The following is a 22201-nucleotide window of genomic DNA, read 5'->3' as shown; positions in this document are numbered from 1 at the left end:
TTACTACACTTTAGGTTAATGATTTTTTTCCAAAACCATCATGATTCACTGTTTTTGAAAAAAACATTGACTAAAACCGTAATAGGTGGACTATGGTCCATTATAACATAAACCGTGAAAAATACAAATCATGTTCTAAGACAATATGATCCTTCCAATTCAAAAATTAAATATGTTACTCACCCAAAAAAAAAAAAAAAAAAATCAAATATGCAGCAAAAATTCAACCTCATACTTCCACGACAAGATCATTTTGAAGGGAATTACGACCACGGTTTGCAGCCATAGAATATATATCCTTGAGAGTCATTAAGCATGAAAATACAAAACATGACCATATTAAAAATATACACTACACAAATTATCACCAAATATCATGAATATGAAAGTGAAAACCTGTTCAAGAACTCTTAAAAAGTAAAACTGCATGCCTCGGGACAGTCAAACCCGAAAAACCATCCCACTATAGAAGATTAAATTATAAACAATTCATACTTACAAAATCTTTGAAGTAAACATTGATCGATGTACCTAACAAACAATCCGTTTGTCTTCTAGTGCAGAAGCTTCAGAACTCTAGCAAATCTTCTATACGGTCTCTTCTCCCAGAACTTTGTTGGGTTCATGGTTTTAGAGATTTAAGAGGTTTATGTAGTTTCTAATTATTAAAGTATTAATTAAACGATTAGATTTACCTCTTTCCATCATTTTGGATTGTCGTCATTTTTGGAACTGTCTCATTATGGGGCGGCAGCTGGTTCTCCTTAATCCACATTTTTCATGGAGCAGTTTCATTAGGAGAAAAAGAAGAGGTCTAAATTTCTCTGGTGTGCTTGACGACGTGAAACATGCTGCTAATTAAGGAATTTGCTAAGAAACTTGTATTTGGACTAAATGCGTGGAATGATTCACGTTTTGTGAGTCTTATTTAACGAAAGAGTCCAAGTAATTAGGACCTTTTGGAAAACATAATTTGGATGTTGCAATATTTTAACTTATCGTTTTCTTTTTTTTTTTTTCTACCGCTACGGCCTACGGGTGAGAAAAACGGCTTATGGCCTGTTTAGAATTGTGTTTGAGGGACTTAAAAGTGCTTTTAACACTCAAAAAGCCTGTTTGAAGAAAGACGTATTGTTTGGTAAAAAAATGAAAAGCCCTTTTAAGAGTCCAAAAAATCTAAAAATGACAAAAAAACACTTTTGGCAAAAGCTTAAAAATGAATTTCTTGCCCAAAAGCTCTTTTTGACTTAAAAGTTCTATTTCTCAAACACAATTCCAAGCAGACTCTTAAAATATGAACCAATCGAAAGTTTGAGTTTGAAAACAATGCAGCAATGAGTCATTCATTTCATGAATCGTGGCCTATCAAATATATATATATATATATATAATGGTTGTTTTTTTCTCTTATATATAATTTAATGGTTGTTTTTTTAAAGTGAAAACCTTTTTATCAGGATTATTCTGATAACACTTTTTTTACAGTCTCCAATCAATAACCGACACATAAGCAAAAACATAGCATAAAAATAAGTTGGACTAAAATACACTAGATTTTAGGGTAATAAAATCCCTAAAAGGTTAACCTTTCATCTCCAGATTTTAGTTTTGAATCAAAAAACGAGTTTTGAGGCATTAGAAACGGATTTTTGGGTATTAAAAATGGGTTTTGAGGCATTAAAAACAGGTTTTGAGGCATTAAAAACGGGTTTTGAGGCATTAAAAACGGGTTTTGAGGCATTAGAAACAGGTTTTGAGGCGGGTCACAGCCGGTGGGTTTTGAGGCATTCACCGCCGGCCAAACCCATGGGTCCGTGGGTCCGACAAGACCCACGGTGGGGGTTCGGTCAAACCCATAGCCTGGGTCTGGCCACCTACAGTTTTTTTTTTTTTTTCTCTAATTTGATCTAATTGTTCTCACTTTTATTTTTTTGCATTTTTTTAAATTGATGATGTGTCACATAGTAATTAGAGGCTGAAAAATTGGTGTTATTAGGATGGACTTGATAATAAGGGCTCTCTTTTCTAAATATATATAAAGAAAGACAACCGCATTGCTCATGTGAAAAATATGAGTGAGAATAAAATATTGAAATATGTCAATTTTTCTAATTACTAACCATGTTCTTCTCGTTCCGAGTGGATATTATTTTTAAAAATGAATTAAAAAAAAAATAGCTCTTATTTCTCTCACTTGATTTTTAGAAAATAATATCCATCTAAGATCCTAAGAACACCTAACATTCCCCATATATATATATATATGAAACGACATTGTTTTGCTGTTTAAATATATATAAAAAAATGTATAAAACTTTAAAAACAACGTCATATGTAGTAGGACATTACTGTAGAAACGACGTCATTTTAAAAAAAAAAATTATTTTTTGCCTTTTGGAAAGTGGTTACCTCTAAACATCGGTTATTAAATAACTGTTAACCACTTAGATGGTTAGTTAATTTTACTAACTGCACAGTTTTAATCAATAAGTACTAGTTGTAAACTTGTAATTGTCTTTTCACCCCTAAATTTTTCTAAATTTTATGATGATATTGTTATGGAGGTTGGGCACCTTAATGCTTCCATTTGAACATTTGGAATTATAAAAATAAAAAAGCATCTTTAATCTGAAAAAATAGTTTTTATTTTTAAATCTTATAAATTATTTTTTAAATTTGAGTTTCCCATTGTCAAACCGTGGAACAGCCTTAAACTATTAATAGAATTTGTTGGAAACTCAAATTTCATAAAAATAATTTTTATTTTTAAATTTTAGAAACTATTTTTTAAATTTAAATTTCTCATTGTCAAACCCAGCGTTTGTTGAACCACCGACAAACCTCCTCCAAAACTCTGCTAGAGCTTTTCGGATGTCGCTGGCTATTTTTCCCGTTCACTCATTTTATTTACAAGTCAAAGGTTGAAAAATACTTTTCAAAAACCCCTTAAATCTCCGAATGGATTCTTAAAAAATTTACATAAAAACCATCGAAAAAGCAGAAGAAGATTAAGCACAAGAAAAGAAAGTCACGCTCAATGAGGAGCTGTACTGGGCCCACCCAATAATGACGTCTCTCGCCACATCCATGAGTGGAGCATCTCTCATCAATTGCAGTGGGTCCTACCAAATCTCTGTGGGTCTCCCCCATCCCACACACCTGCTCAATTTGTAGACGACATAAACTCTAGGCCGGTGGATTTCTATTGTACAAGCCTGGACCATCCCACATCAGATTGAGGTGAACAAGGGCATTTTCGATACTTCAACTTGTGGCAGCGATCATACGTGTGCGCCGGCTCTCGCGGCCGGTGCTTTTGTTCGGTAAAGAGTTTGACTTTTCCCGCTAGAAAAAACCTGAAATGGAAATGGTCGGGGAGGTGAAAGAGGACTCTAAATATTTGGCATAAAGCAGCCGTGGCAATTTGTGTCAAATTTATATATATAGCTAAAAAAAATTTATATAATTTAATTATAAGTTGATTCATTTAATTAAATAAATTTAGTATTTTGGGTTTATGAATGCTGTAAAAATTTATCAGTTTTGATGTTATGTATCAGGCTCAGATTGTGGCAATGCAAGAATATAATACGATATAGGTATACACTCATCCGACCCATCTAATTAAACGAGTCAGATTCTTCATTCTTATCTTGCTAATTTTGTGTTGAATTCGTATCATATCTACAGGTCGTGTAAAAAGAGTGCTCAGACATTTAATAGATGAAAAATCTTGTTAGTTTTTATTTGACATCTTCTTTTGTGGACTAGTCGATGGCCTAAAATCAAATATGTAGTGCTAAAGAATTGTAAACATAGAGAAGTTTGGTGATCCAAAAGAGTTTCCAAACTTGTTTGACTGATGGGGAAACGACCATTTGCAAGAGAATGTAAACCAGGGAAAGACAGGCACACAGGTCCATGGTCACATATGTACAAACTATTTTTTCATTCAAATACTCAACCTCAATGAGAGGTTGAGGTTGAATTAAAAACATAAAATAAAAGGAATTTTGCCTTCTTTGACCTACTCACTCAAGAAACTTGTTGAATAGTGTAAACAACCCCATTTCCTTCGTATTTTTTTATCTTCAGTTTTGATTGGGTGGGAGTGGTCAATAGGTAGATTTGACTATGGCAGTCAAATGGGTGATCAAGGTATAAGACATATTCCATGGTTTCCTACATGCCTTCTGTTTATTCAAAATTCCCCTTTTCTTTTGCTGTCGTCAAGCTTTTATTCAAATTCAAGTTGTTGGGTACTTGAATATTCTACATGGCATTTCACCTCAAGATCAATTGGTGACATGGTGAGTGATATATATTTTTGGTTGCATTAAGATTGGCTATGTGATTAATGTCCAACGTATATTTGAGGGTGATTGGTCCCTTTCCCAATTGCCCCTAATTGAGCCAAAGTTGGGTACTCGCCATATTTTGGCTATAAGGATCAAATGGGGATATCAGCATGAATGCAACATACAAAGTATGGTCGGTCCAAAATTGATAGGACCCACAATTTTGGTGGTTGCATAAGTCGTTTTTGCATTTGTTATGTCTTAATTCGTTTCTAATTTTGATTCATTGAGTGGAATAGAGTTTTTTAGTAGTCAAGTGTACCCAAACTGTCACTTTATATGTGATGAGTCACTTTGGGGTGATTGAAAGTTACTAGTATCTACCATAGGGCTATAAAAATTCATAAAAGTCATTGCGGAGTCATTACAAATTTATAACAACTATCATAAGGTTATTGGAAGTTAGGGGCCATCGCAAGGCAACCATACATTTTTAGCAGTCATCGCGAGGCCACCTAAAGCTCAAGGTGGCCGCTAAAAGTTCACGCCAACCACTACCAAACGTTTTTTGAAATTCATGGGTGCCATTGTGAGGTTGCAGGAAGTTCCCATTGCTCGCATTTTCATACCTACCCCTAGGGTTTATATGGTAATTTTCTTTCTTTCCCCTATGCTAAAGGAGGAAAGCACTTGTTGAAGAGCTTTTGGGTACCAAAGTGGCGGCACTTGAGCATGATGTCAACTTTGGATATTTACTTTTTGGCCTACAAAAGAATTTCAGCACACTTTAAATTTGCATAATAGTTTACCTCCCCACTACAAAATGCAGCCAAGCCAGCGTGCCCTCCACTTCACTATAATGACAATTACGTCCTTATCAATCTTCCCATTTGTTAAAATCGAATTGGGTATACTTTGAAGTGCTTTATTTTGAGGTTTCCAACCCTAATGATGCCTATAAGCATATATTATTGCATCATAAGCGTGCACTAAGTTAAAAAAAAAAAAAAAAAAAAAAAAAAAAAAAAAATGCAAGCCACAATGTGGACTAATGACTCCTAAGTACCGATCAATTGTTCACCTCCAATTTTAAGTAAATATTTTATAAGGCAAATTTTGTTTACTAGTCGAAGGGTCATGACTAAAACTGAAATACCAGTAATTTGAAGTTAACATAACAATTAAGGATTATGCCACTTCTAAAGTTTACTTAAATTTTCCCAATTTTATAAAAAGTTACAAGTGCATGTAAATGGAAGTGACAACTTCTGAAAGTTGCAATAATGCACTTGGCATTGCCATGGGTGGACCAAGGTGCATATTATAAGTTAAACAGGAGAGACAGCTATACCCAATTTCAAAGTAATAAAGATGTGTTTGCTTTTGCTTTTATAAGAGAAAGAAAGGTGACTTAAAGTTGGGTTTGGATCTCATGTAATCCATAGCCTACTTGCAAGCTTCATTGCAACTTCTACCCATTCATTAATTTAACAAGCAGCGCTCGACCAATGGAAGTGTAGTTATCCCTGTCTGTCACAAAACTGGGTTCCACTACTGCCCTAAATACCTTACTTGTCTATTAAAGCATTTACTCACTCCATACCACATTCATATCAGATTATGAGGGGAAAATTGCATTTCTATTCAATGAAAATAGGCTTCTTTTTTTTCCCTTCATCTCCTTCTGGAGACTTCTCCAGAGAGCATAAGTCTCTCTCTCCTGAGTAAATAAATGCTAATACTAATCTAGTAAGTGAAGTAGTCGATGTCTTACCAATGGGTAAATGAAGACAGCACGCGGCGTGCATGGCACGCCGCGTGCAAAAAAAATTTTTTTTTTTTTAAAAAAAAAAAAAAAAAAAATTTTGTATGGGCGTGCCTCACCCACCGCGTAACCTGTATCAGTGCTCCCAATTGGCTCGGACACCTGATCGCGTGTGCTGGCCCATTTTGTCTCGCCTTCAATGGAATGGCTCTCTTAGTGCCCGTTTGGGAGTGTGTTTTTAAAGAAATAATATGTGTTTTTAAACTAAATCATAATTTTGGAGTGTTTGAGATTGCAATTTTAAAAACGCAAATTTTAAAATCGTGAAAAATTGCTGTGCAATTTTAACATGTTTTTCCAAATGCCTGTGCAATTTAAAAAATTGATGACTTAAAAAACACAATTTTTAAAATCGCATTTATTGAAATCACATTCCCAAACGGGGCTCTTAGTTACGTTGGCCCTATGAAAATAGTCTAATTAGTGACATTTTTGGGAGAGAGAGAGAGGGGGGGGGGGGGGGGGGGAGTCACTAAATTGCGTATTTTACTGTTCAAACGATTCTGTTCATAAAGTAGTGACGTTTGAATAGTATTACTATTCACGCATTGAAATGCGACGTTTGAATAGTATTATTATTATTATTCTTGCATCACTATTAGGCAACGTTTGAACATTATTAATATTCACGTGTCAAAAGGTGTTACTGTTCAAAAGTTGCCTTCTTACTAAAGTTGTGTCATTTGAATAGTGTTACTCTTCAAACATCACATTTCGTGCATTGAAATGTGTCGCTTGAACAATTATGTGTTACTGTTCAAATGACACCAAGTAATTTTTGAAAAAAAATTGGTGCTAAAAATTGGCGTTTATTGTTATCCATACACACTCAAAAATTTTAAAATTTCTCCTTCCCTTACCCACATGCGCATAAAAATCATTTAAAAAAAAAAGAAAAAAAAGAAGGGGTGGCTGTCAAACAAGAGCGAGCCACCCCATAGGTTTTACGGGGGTGGCCACGCCCCACCCCCTTGGGCTGGGGGTGACCCGCAAGCCACCCCTAGGGAGATGATCTGGGGTGGCTGGTGGTGGCGTTGGAGTCAAGGTTCGAACTTAGAACCTTTGGCTATGATACCATGTTAAATCACCAGGTATCCCAAAAGTTTAAGCTTATAGGAAGATATAAATTTAATCATTTAGTCAACAATTTAACATGATAGAGATAACACTTGGAAAAAGTCTTTCTTTCTCTGATTTTGGGAATAGTTATAAGAATTGATTGATGTAATATAAATGTGGAAAAAAAAAAAGTTTTAAACTTTTAATGTGAAAAATGAAGAAAATTATTTAGTAATGTGAAGAAAGAAGTTTGATTATATTTTAGAGAAAACTAATAATTGATTAATTGATTTGATATAAAAGTAAAATGAGTTTTGAATTTTTTATGAGAAAAGTTATATATATATATATATATATATATAATGTGAAAAAAAAAGGTTAAGAGAAAAAAGAAAAGAAAAAGAGTCTTTGCCAAATGGACTCAATAACAAGTTTTTGTATCTATTTTGAATCTTATCAGTGCCTTTTCTGTATTGATTTCTTTTAGGTGGTTGATGTTGTTCCGTGCTAGGGATACATATGGGTTTGGACCTTTTGAGGTTCTTACACATACAATTAGGGTTTGTGAGCTTCTTAAAGTTTGTGACTCTTCATGTGCTCATTTTACTTTTATAACCGCTTTATACGTGCACTATTATTTTTTGTTTTTAGTTGGTTGTACGAGAGCCACCCCTTCCCAATTTGATTAAAAAAAAAAAAAAGTTTTTGTATCCATTTCTTATATATATATATATATATATATATATATATAAATTAATAAGATGGAAATTGATATATACTAGTATACGACTTTGAGAAGCACAGGGATAAGGTTGGCATTTGAGTAGAAGATAAAGGAGATAAATGTCCTGTCGGTCCCAAAACATATCCCACCTTCGCTTCGGCTTCCCCACACCGCGTTGTTTACTTGGAACTACGAAACTCGTTTTGACTCGGCAGCCCATTTTGGTTGAACCCCGAAAATTGAAACTCTCTCTTCGTACAAACATGAGAAATGAAAGCGAAAAGAGACAGTGAAATTAACCCACTGATTCACGAGGAGAAATTTTCGAAAACGTGTGGACGGTGATGAGTGATGAGCTCAGCTCCATTATGAATGCCGACCTTTCTCCCTTTCCTCTTTTTGTTTCCCGACGTATAAAAGCAAGATGCCTTTGCTCCTCAAACCCAACGCACACCAACTACCTCCATTGCTTTACCCCGCCTTGGATCACAAAGCCAGGTGCTTGAAACTGTTGAAGAGTTTTCACTTTCAGAGAGAGAAAACTAGATGGCAATGGCTAAAGAAATCATGGGTGCTTCTCTGATCGATCGGTCTTCGTTTCTGAGGAAGCAGAACCAGTTGTTGGTGAACCCATTTTTGGTTTCTTTGGAGAAGAGGAGGTCGGTGCCTTTTAGAAAGGTTGTGAGGGGTCCTACCGCGGCTATCAGCGAGGATTTGGTTAAGAAGGCCCTGCCTCTGCCTCTGCCTGCAGACAAGGCAGAGAAGTTCAAGGTGAGAGCCGTGGTGACGGTCAGGAATAAGAGCAAGCAGGATTTTAAGGATTCACTTGTCAAGCATTTGGATGCTTTCACGGACAAGATTGGGAGGAATGTTGTTCTACAGCTTGTCAGCACTGAAATTGATCCAAGTATGCCTTTTTCTCTTTTCTTCTGAGTAATTTGTCTCTGATTTTGGTACCCAAAAAAAAAAAATAGTCAAAAATAAAAAATTCTCATGTGGGATATGATTTCTGTTTATTTTCCTCTTCTGGGTCATCAAATTTGAGATCAATTTTAGATAATCCTTTGAGATTTTTCACTGAATTAATTAATAGTTGTGTTTTCTGTGCTGCAGAAACAAAGGCTCCAAAGAGAAGCAATGAAGCTGTGCTAAGGGACTGGTCAAAGAAATCAAATGTGAAAGCAGAGAGGGTTAATTACACTGCAGAATTTATGGTCAACTCTAGTTTTGGTGTGCCTGGAGCGATCACAGTGTCGAACAACCACCAAATGGAATTCTTCTTGGAGACGATCACAATCGAAGGGTTTGCTTGTGGTCCAGTCCACTTCTTCTGTAACTCGTGGGTACAATCTAGGAAAGATCATCCTGGAAAGAGGATACTCTTCTCCAATAAGGTAGATTTCCTTTTTCTGACTTTTCTTTCGCTGATTCTTTCCACTTTGCAAAAGCAGAAAAAAACAATCTTTTGTTGAATTCTGCACTTTTGGCTTTTGAATCTTTGCAAGGACTAAGAAAGTTGAATAATTCATGGCATGCTGATCATTGTTATATATTTGATTTCATTCTCATTTCTAATCCGATCAAAAAAATAGCTTCCCATGGTAGCGTTGGTGTGGGCCCTTGTTGGTTTTCAAGATCTAGGCCAACCATAAAATGAATAATTGTAAAATGAAAAAATAAAAATAAAAATAAAAAAGAACTTAATTAACTGGGATTATTTTGGTTGACCCAATCCAAATCTTTCTTTCTTGGACCGAGTGGCCCATATCCAAATGAAGACCATTGTTATATATATATATATATATATATATATATATATATATATATATATATATATATATTTTGTGTGTGTATACCATTAACTCTTAATTTGATATATATTTTTTGTTTGAGCAGCCATATCTACCAAGCGAAACTCCAGCAGGGCTAAGATCATTAAGAGAAAATGAGCTTAGAGAAATAAGGGGGGATGGCAAAGGAGCCAGAAAATTATGTGACAGGGTATACGACTTTGATGTGTACAATGATTTGGGAAATCCAGACAGGGGAATTGAGTTTGCTCGCCCAACACTTGGAGGTGCAAAAATCCCATATCCTAGACGGTGTCGAACTGGCCGCCATCCTACCGATACCGGTTAGTGTAATATATATAAAAAACGCTATTTAGCAAACTGCTATATGACTATAACTATATATGTGTTCTTTGAATTATACTGAAGTAGTTTTATGTTGCATATGCCACAGATATGCAGGCAGAAAGCAGGGTTGAGAAGCCATTGCCAATATACGTGCCTAGAGATGAACAATTTGAGGAGTCAAAGCAAGACACATTTTCTGCTGGGAGGCTTAAAGCAGTGCTTCACAACTTAATACCATCCTTGAAGGCTAGCATCTCGGCTGATAACCACGAGTTCAAGGGATTCTCAGACATTGACAACCTCTACAGTGAAGGTGTCCTCCTTAAACTAGGCTTACAAGATGAGCTCCTAAAGAAGCTCCCTTTGCCTAAGGTTGTCAGCAATATCCAAGAGTCCAATAGGGGACTTATTAAATATGACACCCCCAAGATACTTTCCAGTGAGTATTACCTTCTTGTTTTCTTTGTTTATTATGAATTTGCTCTTTTTTGGGTACTCAAAATTCATACCATCTCATTTCCCCTTCAATGGCTTGTCTGTTGGAAGCCAGAGTAATGTTGTATGACTGTAAATTGTATGACAGTCGTATAACGAAATCTTCTGAAGCCTCGGGCGCTAATTGTATATGTAAATGCAACTAGGCAACTAGATCTTTATTATTTGTCCCTACAACCAAAAAGAAGAACCCCTTTCACTTGTAAAGTGCATACCATTATAGAGATTTCTCATCTTGAAAAGCTATTATTATGTTTAGAAAGCTGAAATTTTAATTCTCATGGGCAGAGGACAAGTTTGCGTGGTTGCGAGACGATGAATTTGGGCGACAAGCAATTGCGGGGATCAATCCAGTGAGTATTGAGAGGCTTAAGGTGTTCCCTCCTGTGAGCAACCTTGATCCTGAAATCTATGGTCCCCAGGTGTCTGCACTGAAAGAAGAACACATTTTGGGCTATATCAATGGCATGACAGTACAGCAGGCATTGGAGGAAAATAAGCTGTTTATAGTGGATCACCATGATGCTTACCTTCCATTTCTGGACAGGATAAATGCTCTTGATGGCCGCAAGGCTTATGCAACTCGGACCATATTTTTCTTGACCCCTCTTGGGACTCTGAAGCCTATTGCCATAGAACTTAGCCTTCCACTCTCAGGACCAACGTCTCGATCGAAGCGCGTAGTTACGCCTGCAGTGGATGCTACTACCAATTGGATGTGGCAGCTTGCCAAGGCTCACTCCTGCTCCAATGATGCCGGGGTGCACCAGCTCGTTAACCACTGGTAAGTGTTAAATCACTATTTATCCTAAAAATTAACTGTAAATTTAATCATTTAATCACTACTTTAACACACGCTCTTATTGTATATAGGTTGCGTACCCACGCTTGTCTAGAACCCTTCATATTGGCTGCACACAGGCACATGAGCGCCATGCACCCCATATTCAAGCTTTTAGACCCTCACATGCGATATACTTTAGAGATCAATGCCTTGGCCCGCCAAAGCCTAATCAATGCTGATGGTGTCATCGAGTCTTGCTTCACTCCTGGCCGCTATGCCATGGAGATAAGTGCCGCAGCATATAAAAGCTCTTGGCGCTTTGACATGGAAAACCTTCCAGCCGACCTTATTCGCAGGTATAGATTGATTCATGGAACACTATATATATATATATACATGTTTGCTTGATTTTGATGTATGAATCTAATTAATGGGAGTTGTTCCATTTCTTTGTATAGGGGTATGGCGGTGCCTGACCCAACGAAGCCACATGGTCTAAAGCTGCTAATTGAAGACTACCCGTATGCCACTGATGGGCTCCTAATCTGGTCTGCAATTGAGAACTGGGTGCACAGTTATGTGAAACACTACTACCCGAATTCAAGCTTGATTTGCAACGACAGAGAGCTACAAGCTTGGTATTCCGAGTCCGTCAATGTCGGCCATGGTGATCTTCGCCACGAAAGCTGGTGGCCGACATTGGCCAACGCTGATGATCTAGTGTCAATCCTCACCACCCTCATCTGGCTAGCATCAGCACAGCATGCTGCACTTAATTTTGGGCAGTACCCGTATGGCGGATATGTGCCAAACCGTCCGCCCCTAATGCGGAGATTAATACCCGAACAAAATGACCCTGAGCATGCTAATTTCTTTGCTGACCCACAAAAATATTTCCTCTCAGCATTGCCTGGTGTACTACAAACAACCAAGTTCATGGCGGTTGTTGACACTCTCTCAACCCACTCGCCCGACGAGGAGTACCTAGGGGAGAGACAACAACCATCGATTTGGACCGGTGACGCCCAAATTGTTGAGGCATTTTACGAGTTCTCGGCAGAGATCGGACGGATAGAGAAGGAGATTGAGAAAAGAAACCATGACATTGGCCGTAGAAATCGGTGTGGAGCCGGGGTGTTGCCATATGAGCTCCTTGCGCCAAGCTCAGGGCCTGGTGTAACATGTAGAGGGGTTCCAAATAGTGTGTCAATATGAAGGAAACTAGGAATTGGTCACATTTGATCGACTTAGACATAGGCTATCAGATTTTTGAGGTGCACATGAGGTTTCAAAAGAATTTGTATGTAAAATATTGTGTGCACTTTTTTAAGTTAGGGTTTTGTATGCTATAAATAAAGCTCATTAGCACAACTTGAATTTAAATAAATAAATAAAGTTATTTTTTAAATCTTCAAGATTCTTGTATTTTTATTCTTTTGGTCCCATTAGTAGACAATTATTTTTCTTTTGAATCTTGAATTATCTTGTTCATCAATCAGATAGATGGTTTTATTCCCTAGACATACTCGTTTGTGAAATTAATAAAGATAAATGAACACAAGGATCGGGCTGAGAACTGAGAAGCCCACACCACCATTTGGGCACAAAGGATGGGCCTATGGGCCGAATCACCCATATTTCTGCTCTTCGTAAAAGTGCCCTAACAAACGAGCGTTATTTTGCCGTAATTGTTTTCAAAATTAACCTTCAAAGATTAATTCCGTAATTGTCTTCAATATTATTTTGAGGAAAACTATTGTAAATATTGTATGATTGACAAATCCTGTAGCAACAAATGGGTCCTCCGGTCCCACCACTTTGCTTGGGCTCTTCAGCAGCAATCACATGTAGATTGTCCAATATGTGTACTTGTTTGTGTGAATGCTCATTTTTGCCCCCGCACCAAAATATATAAATTTAACCGGGTTCTCACAGTCTAAGTCTCTCTTCAACTTCCAAATAGAAAGTGAGTTAGCCAAGGAAACTACACGAACGGAAATTCAAGATATGAATCTTGTTCTCTTCGGAAAAAAAACAAAAAAAAAAAAGAATCTTGTTCGAACACGGAGCCAAGAGTTGATACTTGGGGCCGAACTAAAGAATTGATACTTGGGTTCAAACACGGAGCAATGGAATTTAATTACTATACTTGTATTTAGACATTAGGGATTTTTATATTGTAGACAAAAAAAAGTTAATGAGCACAATATAGCCCTTAGGAGTATACATAGTGGTGGACGTAGGTGTCTAACACTGAACCATCCGTAAAGTTCTTTGTATTCTTTCTCTCTCTTGCTTCCGCTCATATTTCCTCATCATCATTATTTCAACATGTATATACAAAATTTTTCACTAACATGTTAACGTCATTTTGACTTATTCAGTTACTTTACATGTTTCAAGGTACAAAATTATTTTTATATTATACTATACTGTTACACATAAACCCATCACTTGACCCCACGGGTCAAAGGCCCAACGACCCAAGAAAGCCCAATACATCCGAATGGGCTCTTTGAATGCAACCCAGCACAAAACAATGGATACGGCGTCGTTTCTTACACTCTCAGACAACCAAAGACCGACTACTTTATCACAATGAATCTCCTACACTTAACATCTAGATGCATCTATCACAATCAAGATACAACTCGGCTATATGAACAGCTCACAAATAGCAAGATCATCAAAACGGTTATGATCCTGCTCTTAAAAAACTCCTTACAAATACACGCCATCCTTGGAATCCTATCAATATATGTAATGGCCTCTTGCCAATCATAAAGATAGGAGACATGAATATTAACTCTGTTGGCCGTTACGCCCAAATCCCAGATCCTCCGCCCAGTCATCATAACCACCTCCGCATGATCAACTATAAAAGGCCTCACTCCAAAGGTACGAGGGGACTAAGGCATATACTGAGTTTACATAAACACTGACTTAAGCATCTGAGGAGGAACTGCCGGCCAATATCCGGTGCATCCTCTTAATGCATGCTCTAGTTTTGTAGGTCTGACTAAAAGTGTAAACAAGAAAGGTGTAGTTTGGAGGTTTGGATTCCCTTGAGTTCAGTATACCGGAAACTGCTTCAACAGTTTGGCGCCGTCTGTGGGAACGACTAAGATGTTCTTACAAAAAATAATATCCGCAGCAATGGTGAATATAAGATCAAGAAGCCGAACCCGCACCGAAGAACCACTGACCTCGGCCAATCAAAGGCCACCATTGACGCATCAGAACGCCGACGACAAGGAGCGCATTGCTTCTCTCGAAGCACAAATGGCACTTCTATTCCGGCAGAATGAAGAACTGGGACTCTGATTTCCCTCTCCATCTCAAATCAATCAAGCTGAATAGGCGGATGGGCAAAGAAATCACGGTCATCACTCCGATAATCGAGACCTCCATTCTGACGGTCACAGCCAACAAGGCGAGAGTCACCCTCTCTTGCACAGCCATACCCATCGAGGCGATAACTCTTGTAACACGGCGGAACCGCAGCCAATCACAGCTCCGCAAGGAAAAGTAGACAAAGCATTGGTAGAACTTAAGACCAAACTGGAGGCTATGGAGAAGAAGGAGAAGTACAAGACTCCAGTGGTAAGCAAGCTCTTCGCCGGGATGGAGACGCCCTTCACCAAACAGGTAATTGATCATCCACTCCCCAACAAATTTAAAACACCCCAGATCCTGAGCTACAGTGGAGTCGGAGATCCGACCGAGTATCTGGAGAATTATCGATGCACCTAATGTTGCACACCATTCCCAATGAAATCGCGTGTAGGACCTTCCCATCTACACTCTCGAGAAACGCTAGAGAGTGGTTCTAAAGCCTGGCGCCTAATTCTGTGGCTACCTTCGAGGATTTGGCTCGAATTTTCCTCACTCACTTCCTGGGTTCCAGAGAAACGAAGAAGCCTTTCAAGTATCTATTGACACTCCACCAACGAGAGGGGGAGATTTTGAAAGAGTTCATGATTCGGTTTAATATCGAAAAATTGAAGGTAGAAGATCCTACAGATGGTGTAAGCTTTTCCGCCGTCTATAACGGTATCTCACTCGAGGAGCCGATGGCAAGGAAAATCGTGAGAAGGTAGCCAAACAACCTCCAAGAGCTACTGGACAAGGTGGAAGAGTTCATCAACGAGGAAGAAACCTTGAAGGCAATGAGGTCAGCTCGAAAAACTCCCAAGAAATTGGAAAAAAAGAAGATGAGAGATCACCCGGGGTTCGACGACCTGAAGCACTTAAAGAAGAAGTTTAACAATCACAATTTCACCCCGCTCAACGCCAACATTTCCGAGGTCTTGGAGATCAAGAAAGATCTGGAATATCGAAGACCTCCTGGGGCCCTGCAAAATTAGAACTCAGATCTCTATTGTGAGTTCCATGAGGTCAATGGGCATTACACAGAAGGTTGCATTGCCCTGCGACATCTCATCGAGAAGTTTATCCAAAATGGTAAACTCATGCAATCTTGGGAGAACAAAGAAGAGCAGCCCCTCATCGGGAAAACTATGTCCGAGAAGTAAATTACCATCCTCCCAGGGATCAACAACAACTGGAATGACATCGAAGCAGAAGTTCTAACCATAGGAATCACAGTAGGTATCCTCAGGAGGAGAGAGCAAGACAGGAGAAGCCTAGAAGAAGGCCAGCTCTCCTAACCCGTGAGCCTCAGAACCAAGCGAACATCCCAGAAATCCACACCATAATTGGTGGATTTGTCGGAGGGGGAGAGTCAGGAATGGAAATGAAGGCCTACGCCCGTCAATTGGAAAGCTCTCACGAAGTCTACATTATAGGATGACCAATGAAGCAGTCCCGAAGGAGTGAGATGGTCATTAGATTCTCGGATGCGGATTACGTGGGTATATCGCACCCACACACAAACGCTTTGGTTGTCACTCTAACAGTGGCAAATCATAATGTCCATCGCATCTTGGTGGATAATGGGAGCTCGACAGACATCCTATATTAGTCTGCATTTAAAAAGCTAAATCTGGGATAGGAGATAATCGTCCCAACCAGCTGCCCCTTGATGGGATTCACAGAGGAACAAGTTCAACCGGTCAGATCAATCGAGCTACCGGTCACGGCCGGATCATACCCAAGGCAGGCGACGGAAATGGTAAGTTTTCTGTTGGTCGAACAACCATCCGCCTACAATGCTATTATCGGGAGAACAACTCTCAATGAACTAAGGGCCATCACGTCAACTCCGAATCTCAAGATGAAATTCCCAACGGATCATGGAGTTGGAGAAATAAAGGGCGATCAACGAGCTGCCCGACAATGTTACAATATCTCTATGAAAGAATGCCCAAGGACTCCGGCCCCTAGGAGTACTAGTAAGGAGGAAAGATAGCAATTAAGGGGCGGTGAACCGGTCGAAGATCTTGAGGAATTCTCGGTCGGCAAACCTGATAGGTTCATCAAAATTGGGTCCTAGCTAGACCCGATTGTAAAAAAAAAGCTTAAATCCTTCCTCTGCGATAATTGCGATGTATTCGTATGGAGTCATGAAGACATGTCAGGAATAGCACCTTCGGTCATGGTGCACAAGTTGAACACTGATCCTAGTTTCAAGCCAATACGGTAGAAATGGAAGGGGTACTCGGCTGAAAAAAGTAAAGCTGCTACCGAAGAAGCCGAAAAATTGCGTGAAGCCAAGTTCATTAAAGAGATCCAGTACACCACCTGGTTGGCAAATGTGGTACTAGTAAAAAAATCGAATGAGAAATGGAGAATGCGTGCCGACTTCACAGATCTCAACAAAGCATGCCCCAAAGACAACCACCCATAACCAGATATCCATGCATGAGTCTGACCAAGAAAAAATGGCCTTCATGATCGACACGGATCTGTATTGTTATCGAGTCATGCCGTTCGGACTGAAAAATGCAGGAGCTACATACCAGCGATTAGTCAACAAGATGTTTCAGCAATAGATTGGGCGAAATATGAAAGTATACGTAGATGATATGCTGGTAAAAAGCATACAAGCATCCAGCCACATTGTAGACCTAGCCGAGGCGTTCGATACGCTAAGGTACTACGGAATGAAGCTCAATCCTTCCAAATGTGCATTCATCGTCTCCATGAGAGGAATTGGAGCTAACCCCGAAAAGATCATGGCGATCCTGGACATGCAAGCGCCTCAAAGCACAAAGCAGCTTCAGCAATTGATGAGTAGGATAACAGTGCCAAATCGGTTTGTCTCTTACTCAACCGATAAATGCCTTCTCTCTTTCAAGATTCTAAAGAATGTTTTCTCCTAGAGTCCGGAATGTGAAAAAAGCTTTCCAAAAATTGAAGGAATATTTATTCAGCCCACGACTATTGAGCCAACCGATTGAAGGGGAAGCCATGTACCTGTATTTGGCAGTGTCTCCATCCGCCATAAGCTCAGCCTTAATCCGAGAAGAACAAGGAGTGCAAAAGCCCATCTACTTCGTCAGCAAAGCCTTGCATGGTGTCGAGGGACGATACCCACAGATCGAAAGACTAGCTTTCACCTTGGTCACGTCCGCCCGAAGGTTAAGGCCATATTTTCAGGCGCATACAATCAAGGTATTGACTGAGTATCCCTTAAGGAAAATCTTGTAAAAGCCAAATTTATCAGAAAGGTTAGTCAATTGGGCCATAAAACTCGGAGAATTCGACATAGAGTTCCATCCTAGAGCATCCCTAAAAGTGCAAGCGATAGTTGACTTTTTGGCCAAATTCTACAATGCCCTCGAATAAGAAGAAATAATTCCGGCGGAAGCATGAATAGCATTTGTAGATGGGTCCTTAACTCGAAAATACAGCGGGGTCAGGGTTGTGCTCAAAGGACCCAGCGATGAAGAATGCGAAGCAGCTGTGCAGTTGAAATTCACAACCACCAACAACAAAGCTGAATATGAGGCCATGATTGTCAGAATGAATATGGCAAAGGAAATGGGAGTGAAAAACCTAGAGGTCAGAAGTGACTCCCAAGTAGTAGTCAGGCACGGTCGGGGAGAGTACGAGCCTAGTGGAAACAAATGAAGAAGTATTTGGCGAAGGTAAAAGAGATCATGGAGTTCTTCTACATAATAACTTTTACGAAAGTACCAAGAGAAGAAAACTCGCAAGCATATGCCTTATCTTGTATGGGCTCTGCTACCGAGGAAGAAATCATAGCGGTTGACCACCTAATTCAGGAGCTAACCGAATCCTCGATTGTCCAAGCAAATCAAGTGGCGTGCATTGAAGAGAGGGAGCAATGTCCAGAATGGGGCCACGATATATTACAATTTCTCATGAAGGGCAATTTGCCATCCAATAACAAGTTAGCATGGAAAATTCGCATCCAAGCTGCACGCTACACACTAGTTGACGGGGTCCTATGCCAGAGGGGTTACATCCTCCCTCTGCTCAAGTGGCTAGCAAAGGATGAAGCCGCATACGTACTTAGAGAAATTCACGAAGGGGTGTGCGGCAGCCACTCGGGAGGAAGAATGTTAGCTCACAAAGCTATTCGAGCAGGGTATTACTGGCCAGGAATGAATTGAGATTCCCATGAAATGATAAAACATTGCGAAAAATGCTCACAATTTGACAGAATATTAACCAATCCGCCCAAGGAATTAAGCCCGGTTTCGGCCCCATGGCCTTTCGCACAATAGGGGGTCGACTTAGTAAGCTCACTTCTAATTGGAAAAGGAGGGTGTCGGTTTGTCGTGGTCGTTGTTGATTATTTTACTAAGTGGGCAGAAGCCGAGGTGTTTGCCACTATAACCACTGGGAATATAAGGAAATTTCTCTGCAAAGCAGTCATTTGTTGATATGGCATCCCGCATGCTTTTGTAACCGATGATGGCAAACAATTCGATTGCGAACCTTTCCGAAGTTGGTGTGCCGAGTTTCATATCGGAAACTATTTCTCGTCTCCTAGACACCCTCAGGCAAACAATCAGGTAGAGGCGACAACAAAACTCGATGAAAACTCTGAAGAAGAAGCTCGAAGGTAAGAAAGGAGCATAGGTAGAAATCCTTCCATAAGTGCTACGGTCATACAAAACGACCATCCAAACGCCGATGGGAGAAACCCCTTTCTCTTTGGCATTTGGATCTGAGGCAGTCATCCGGTAGAAATCGATTCGATCAGCTTCTGAGTGAAGCCTTACAACCCTGAGACGAATGAAGAAGGAATGAAGTTAAGCTTGGATTTGCTCCAAGAGAAGGGGGACAATGCTTAGACGATGATGGCAGCCTATCAGCAACGAACAGCTAGATATTTCAATAAAACCATCAAGCTGAGACAGTTCAAGACTGGGATTGGGTCCTCCGGAAGGTTAGCATAGCCACATGGGACCCAACGGCAGGCAAACTAGGACCAACATGGGAAGGACCGTACAAAGTTCTTCGAAGTCACCAACAAAAAGCCTATTACCTATAGGATGCAGAAGGAAAGTTGCTGGCTAGACCTTGGAATACTGATCATCTGAAAAAATACTATCAGTAATTTTTCCATTATATTTATTTCTTGTAATTCATGAAGATAAAAGTCTATTCATGAAGACTCATTTGAGGGTCGGAGGACCCTTGGTCAAAACGACCATCGGGCCCGGTGACAAATTCCTTGTCGTGCAGTAGTCTCGGAACAAGGGAGTAAACCCGTGACGAAAAAAAAATCCTTCTCCTCAGAAACAAGGGAGTAATCCCTTAACGAAAAAAAAAATCCCTCGCCTCGAAAACAAGGGAGTAAACCCTTAACTAAAAAAAATCCCTTATCTCGGAAACAAGGGAGTAAACCCTTAACGAAAAAAAAAAAAAAATCTCTCGTCTTGGAAATAAGGGAGTAAACCCTTAATGAAAAAAAAAAACCATTCGCCTCGAATATAAGGGAGTAAACCCTTAACAAAAAAAAATCCCTCGCCTCAGAAATAAGGGAGTTAACCCTTAACAAAAAAAAAATCTCTCGCCTCAGAAACAAGGGAGTAAACCCTTAACGAAAAAAAATCCCTCACCTCGGAAACAAGGGAGTAAACCCTTAACGGAAAAAATCTCTCGCCTCAGAAACAAGGGAGTAAACCCTTAACGAAAAAAAAATCCATCGTCTCGGAAACATGGGAATAAACCTTTCCAATCAGGAAAATAGAGGATTCAGCAATAAAGACATTCAAGCACGGCAAAACAAACAAACGAAGCCAAGAAGAGGATTCATCATACAACACCAGAGAAAATCATGCCAGAAAAGCAGAGTGCAACACAACAAAGGGATCCAAGGTAAACATTTCATTGAAGATTATTACGTTACAGGAAGATTCAATTACAACAGCCACAAAAGATCAAGTCAAAACAATTACATGAAAAATCAAGCTACAATAGGCATTCAGCTACTTATAAATCTAACTATCACATACGGGCTCGATTTGGTACTTTACGTCCAAAGAGACATTGTACAAAGAATCACATTTGGGCAATCACCCAGGAATATGATGAAAAAGAAATTTAAGGCCCTGGAAGGGCCATTGCCATTTATATCGAAGGTTACTCTCGGTGACCTTCACTCCGTGGATCATGTTTCTCAAGAGCCCTAGCCTTCCATAACCGGTATTTTCTACGAAGTCTCTGGCACTTCTCCTCCTCCTTCAGAAACAATCGAATGAAAGAGTAAACTTCGGAGGCTTTCTTCCATCTATTTTCATGAATACTGACAAGATAAGCCTCGAGATCCACGATTCGCTAGTTTCACGACTCCAACTGTTGATCTTTCCAGGCTATTTGATAGTCCTTCGCTTCAATATCGGCCGTCAACTTCGCCACCTGATTAGAGCAGTCCACTAAGCACTGTTCCTGTGCCTCCAACAACAAACGTAGTTTAGCAACTTCTGCCTTAGAACCACGAGGGGCATAAGAATGAAGCCACTTAGTTGGAAAACGGGATGAAGAAGCTACACCCCTAGGAAGAGGAAAGGCGGTAGAAGCAGCCGACTCTGTCTCCGCCAAACTCCTAGATGAAGAAGTAGAAGCCATGAAGAAAGAAATCAAAGAGAAAGAAAAATCGAAGTCAGTTAAATGAAATACCTTACATCCAAATGGATATTTATAGTACGAAAGTTCTTAAAAAATGAAAGGTCACCTTTAAATATGAGGAGATGTCCCGCGAAGAGTCGCCTAGGAAATCCAAGTGGCGACGCAACACGTGTCCCGCCATGGAAGATCGTGCACAATAATGATGATCTCCGAAATTTGAAACAACAAATACCAAAGACTAATAGAAAATTTAATGACTGAGGTTTAAAAATACATTTTAATCTTAGGCCATGGGGGGTAGAACACCCGACCACAAAGTACAACACCGAAAACATTCAAAAGCAGCCGAAAATATGAAAAAGCATCCAAAGATCAAAAGGCATTCAAAGTATCCAGAAACACCAGAAGTTCAAAGACAGTTCAAATATGCACAAAGCAAAAAATCCTTATACCAAAAAAAAAAAAAAAAAAAAAAAAGATTAAAGTTTGGGGAGATGCTCCCACATCATCAGCATCATCATCTGTGACAATCTCGGGACCAAAAGGCTGGGAGGGTAAGTTCACTTTCGGGCGGAACCCATGCACATTGACTTCTAGAGCATCAAGAATCAACTCCCAACCTGCATCAACCATTTCGTCAACAACAGCAGCAGGCACCTCCAAGAAGTTCAACTCCACACTGTGGCATGGTCAATGCCAAATTGATCTCTACATATGGTCAGGTATCGATGATTCTCAAAACCCCAATGAAATCTGCGGGCCCACAGTAAATCCCGAAGCCAAGGAACAAAGGACAGCTCCACAAGATAACGGACCGCTTTAGCTTTCCAGTAGCGATACCCTTGGCGAAATTGATCACACTTAGCCTTG

At 39.5% G+C, this 22201-nt stretch overlaps 3 protein-coding genes across 3 annotated transcripts; all 3 read left to right on the top strand.

Moving 5' to 3' along the window:
- Positions 1-8111: 8111 nt before the first annotated feature.
- On the top strand, positions 8112-12738 carry LOC132186884 (linoleate 13S-lipoxygenase 3-1, chloroplastic). The gene is made up of 7 exons (XM_059600994.2): positions 8112-8813; positions 9020-9300; positions 9803-10040; positions 10151-10483; positions 10828-11323; positions 11413-11679; positions 11782-12738. The coding sequence occupies exons 1-7, from the start codon at positions 8453-8455 to the stop codon at positions 12536-12538; spliced, it is 2733 nt and encodes a 910-aa protein (XP_059456977.2). The 5' UTR covers positions 8112-8452; the 3' UTR covers positions 12539-12738.
- Positions 12739-17289: 4551 nt separating this feature from the next.
- Positions 17290-18358, top strand: LOC148584848 (uncharacterized). Its single transcript, XM_088517529.1, has 2 exons — positions 17290-17540; positions 18139-18358. Exons 1-2 carry the CDS (start codon positions 17290-17292, stop codon positions 18356-18358), a joined length of 471 nt encoding a protein of 156 aa, XP_088373655.1.
- On the top strand, positions 18355-18864 carry LOC148584847 (uncharacterized). The gene has a single exon (XM_088517528.1). It carries the CDS (start codon positions 18355-18357, stop codon positions 18862-18864), a length of 510 nt encoding a protein of 169 aa, XP_088373654.1.
- The last annotated feature ends 3337 nt before the right edge of the window (positions 18865-22201 follow it).

Source organism: Corylus avellana, chromosome 6 (assembly GCF_965113065.1).
Source record: "Corylus avellana chromosome 6, dhCorAvel1.hap1.2, whole genome shotgun sequence".
NCBI lineage: Eukaryota > Viridiplantae > Streptophyta > Magnoliopsida > Fagales > Betulaceae > Corylus > Corylus avellana.
The sequence above is the reverse complement of the archived record's forward strand: the minus strand, read 5'-3'. Positions and strand labels throughout refer to the sequence as shown.